Source organism: Pteropus vampyrus, unplaced genomic scaffold, assembly GCF_000151845.1.
Source record: "Pteropus vampyrus isolate Shadow unplaced genomic scaffold, Pvam_2.0 Scaffold1, whole genome shotgun sequence".
NCBI classification, from domain to species: domain Eukaryota; kingdom Metazoa; phylum Chordata; class Mammalia; order Chiroptera; family Pteropodidae; genus Pteropus; species Pteropus vampyrus.
Window position 1 is genome coordinate 4,317,610 of NW_011888782.1, and position 4,555 is coordinate 4,322,164.

Consider the following 4,555-nt stretch of genomic DNA (forward strand, 5'->3'; position numbering starts at 1 on the left):
AGAGGAAAGTGGCTTGAGCAATTCCTCTGCCCACTGTAATTTGGTGGCCTCAAGGGTCAACATTTCTCAAAGACATCCTTCCGCACTTAATGTGTAACATTAGGCAAGGGGCCTAACCTCTCTGTGCCTCAGTTTCCTCATCTGTAAAATAGGAGCCATCGCGGTACCTAGCACATAGGCTTATTGTGGAGATTAAGTGAGCACACGTGCATAAATGTCTTCGGAGGATCTCTGGCAGAGGAAGCCATAGAGTCTAGCTCCAATAACGATGCTGCTTTTATTATTACAGAGGCCACAAACTGTGTGTTTGCCTCATTTATGTCACTTAGAGTTTTCAGTTATAGGCAAATTAATGAAAGAAGAATCTTTTACACCAAAGGGTCTGATGCCACATGTTTTTCCTACAGAAAGGGATACATGGGGCCCATTCCCCAACTGAAGGCTGGAAAATGAGGGGCATGAAAGGACGAATGGGGTCCTTGTGGGATCTACCCAGGTCAAGCTGCCTTTCAGAGGAAAGCCACAGCTGAACAGCAGCCACAGGCAGATCCAGCAAGTGAACAAAACAGTCACCATCTGAACAACAAAAAAAAAAAATGCCCCTGCCAATCCCACACTTACTTCCAGGACCGTCCATTGTTCGACAACAATAGCATCATAGCCCTGCATGGTTTTGCTATCTTCTGGGGAAACAGCTTCAAAGATGAATACTCCATCTGTCAAGCCGCGTAAGGAATCTGTGAAAAAAGAGAAAGACGGGGAGGGAGGGGAGTATTCTGTAAAACGTCTGTGGCAGAAGCCTTACAAGCAGCAAAAATTTTCACTGCATTCATTAATAATCCCAATCAGAACATCTTTTCAGCATGTTAATTAAAGAAGGCACACACAGCCATAGAGTCTAGCCCCATCAGAATGAATGAGACTAATTTACCTCGCAGTTCTGAATAATATCCTTGATTTTATGAGCCCAAATTTCATTGTTAGCAATCATCATTTGATTTCATGCGTTTACCTTCCTTTTCACGCTCCAACGTCAGGATGCACTGGGGAGAACTTATTCACGGTAAAACACAGCCATTTAGAGACAGTTTTTGGAAGAAAACTATATTTAGGTTAAAAGATTTTTTTTTGAAGGGGGATAGATATAACACACCAGATCTGAGCTTGTCAGACTCATTCTAGATGCACTGATTCTTGAAAGTTCACATGGTGTGGGCTGTTGTACAGACAACACTTTAGGCAGCTCTTGTCGAGAGGTGGAATTTGGGGGAAGGGAGAGTTTTCCCAAATGATTTACCACTGAAAACGTTTCCTTGGGCATTGCATTAGTCAATGTACCAGGTTCTGAGTTCTGTACCATTCGACAAATATACACTACACCTACAGCATGATTCAAGACTGTCTGGGCAACAAGGGTGTAAAGAAAATCACAACAGGGTCCCTATTCCTGCAGAAGACATTAAGGGAGGAGCCTTCAGCCCCCTTTTTTGTTAATGACTCCTGATGCCCTAAATTCATTTAGATTAGAGATTGTGGAAAAGAGGACTGGATTTAGAAGCAAGTGGTTTGGATCCATGCTTTATCACAAGAAGTGATGCTGACCCCTTTCAAGGACTTGGTCTCCCATCTGTGAAATGGGATGGTAGAGAGAGAACTGCTCCTAGTCCCTATTCTACAAATCACTGCTCGATCGAACTGTAATGGACTGAATTGTGTTTCCCCCAAATCAGATGTAGAAGCTTTAATCTCCAAAGGGATTGTATTTGAAAATAGGATCTTCAGGGAAATAATTAAAGTTAAATGAGGTCACAGGGGCAGGCCCTAATCTGTTAGGTCTGATGTCTTATAAGAAGAGGAAGAGACACCAGACTCTACCCCACCCCCTCCTTGCACAGAATAAAGACCATATGAGGACACTGAGAGAAGGTAGCTAGCTAGCTGTCTGCAAATCAGGAAGAGAGGTCTCACCAGAAACCAAATTTGCCAGCTCCTTGATCATGAACTTCTAGCTTCCTGAATTAAGAGAAAATAAATATCTATTGTTTAAGCTCCCCCACTGGTGGTATTTTGTCATGGCAATACACATAAAAATGTGTTATCAAACAGCCTTAGCAAAAGTGCTAAGCTTGCCTCTCTCATCTGCTCTGCTACAAAGCTTCCTCCAAGTGTCTGTCCAATGCCTTCCTAAGAGACATTGTACAAAGGTGACCAGGGAAGAACAGAGCTGCTCTTCAGTGGAACCACATTACAAGTATTTGGAGGTCTAAGATGAGCATGGACCATAGTTCAGCACAGTTTGAAAGTCTGGTCCAGCTGGAGCCCCTGCTGCAATAGGGATGCCCTACAGAACCCTCTGCATAAAGCTTTCCCGAGTCCTGACCTGAGGATGCTTGGGACCATAAGATATGCAATGATTCCTCTGGGATTATATTAGGGCAGCACAAATTCATCCTCAAGGCTTCTATGAAAATGTGTTATATACAATTTCCAAAGTCTCTACCTATAGATCTCCTCAATGGAAAACCTCCAAGCCCTTTAAATGCGCCTACCATGTGCTTTAAGTATTAAGAGTGCCCCATTTGACATAAAAAATATGATAGTATTTAGCCTCCCAACAGCACTGTACAGCAGAGTTGAGGTCGAGAAGAAGGGAAAAGACACTGCAGCCCATCCAGACTTTCTTTCTCACTCTCTGCTTGGCTGCCCCTCCTTCCTCCCTAATCACAGGCCTGGGAGGAGGGCTGTGTGGTCAGTAGGGAGAGGTATGCCTGGGCTTGAGGGTGTGAAATAGAAACAAACCTGGCCTTTATTCCCCAGCTGCCTCATCCAGTGTCTGCCTTTCAGCTCCTCAGCCCTCTGCTCTGTTATCCTGAATCCAGAGCACTGATTCACTCATTTAACTCCAAAGCAAGTTCAGAATGGCTGTCAAAATTTGGTCATCTGCAACAGCAAAAAAGTCAATGAACCACAGAGAGCAGACAGCTGGGCTTTTAAAGAGCCCCTTGTTTTGAATGCCTTGTCCACTCCCGTCTCCTCATTGCCTTCCTGGCTCAGCCTCACTGTAATGTGCACCGAGCTGGGTATAAATAGGTCTATCTCAGAGTGAAGGCTCCCAATATAAAAGGTTAAATCGCCCTCCATCTATGGAAAACACTCCATTATCACTGCATTTTTTATAAAAGTAAAGCAGCTTCCCTACTGTGCACAGAAAGCTATTTTTTCTGGTATTGTATAAATATTTGATGCCGGTCTTTTGGCAAAAGGCCACCTTAACACTCCAGGCTTATGATTTACAAGAAGGATGTGGGAAAAGGAGATTTGCCCTATTATCCCGAGAAGTAAATTCTATGAGGCAACTGTTCTTCCCCTGTAGCCTCTGAGACATTAACACTCCGTCTGGCAAGCTAACCTCCAGGCTCACCCTAGGTGCTATTCTTGCCCAAAGTCTAGCCTGAAACATGCAAACCATGACAAGTGGTCAATGCATGTGGTCTAGAAAAAAATGTTACTGTGCTCCTCTTAACCAGCTAGATTGGACTAAATTGCCCACACTGGGATAGCTGGCATGACAGATTTCCTTGGCTCTCTGAAAGCCCCTTCTCCCCATCAGACACCACATGGTGCTCAAGGCACCAACCTTGGTTCCTGGAAGGGCACGTGCCAACTGCATGGCTATAACTGCACCTGCTGTCATACTGACCTGTAACCCCACTGCAAATGTAATCACCGTTCAACCAATCCCGGCTGATGGTGCCGTGTCGCTTTCCAATCACCCTGCAGCTCATCTGCTGACATTATCAAAAGATGCTTTCCCCATATTCTCAAGTCCTCGCTGCTGCTCTCGGCCTTCCTTCCTTCCTGAATTCTCAAATGGAAGTAATGAATAATCTAGGGGAGATATTACTTCACTTCGGTTACAGTAAGGGTTAGCCTACAAGTTCAGTGCCATGTAACTGACTAGACAGGGAAGAAACGCTCTGATTCAGTGCCTGCTGGATGTGAGACACTCGGCCAGGCACAGCTCATGGTTTCTCAGTGAATCCTCCCCAAGTTTAGCACTCCCTCTTAGTGGGTGAGAAAATGGAGGCTAAAGAAGTTAAATCATTTGTCCATGTTAAAATGGAATGTAAGGGCCTTTTAGATCTCAAATGTGGTTTGTCTGATTCCAAGGCCTGTGCTCTTTCAGCAAGTAACGGATATTTATTGAGCTACCATGATGATGTGTCAGGTGCTGCCACCTGAGCTAAGGTAGGTGATGAACAGCTTAGGTCCCTGGCCTTGCGGAGCAGGTGCTTTCTGACCATTGCACCACACTCCCTGCCTTGCTGTTTTGGGTGGCATCTCAGTTGGGTCACAATGAGATGGCCTTAGGGCTTCTGTTTGAGGACAAATCTGTAGATGCCATGCCTTTCTACATGGGATTAAAAAAAAAACAAAAAATATACTTGTACAGGGATTAAGTTTTATGTATGTATGTAAATATATACATATGCATGTATATATATCAACACAAGGGATATTGCACAGCAATGAAAAAAAAATGATCTGCAATTAC

The 4,555-nt window shown here is 44.2% G+C and overlaps 1 protein-coding gene across 2 annotated transcripts in view; it reads right to left on the minus strand.

Moving 5' to 3' along the window:
• Positions 1-4,555, minus strand: part of RFTN1 (raftlin, lipid raft linker 1) — a 180,608-nt gene that overhangs the window by 44,184 nt on the left and 131,869 nt on the right. The window contains exon 6 of one of the 2 annotated variants that reach the window (XM_011355131.2): positions 622-737. In XM_011355131.2, the coding sequence (XP_011353433.1) occupies positions 622-737 (116 nt within the window). Of the gene's footprint in view, positions 1-200; positions 738-4,555 lie in introns of those variants that run through there. The other variant, XM_023530870.1, reaches the window with a different exon arrangement.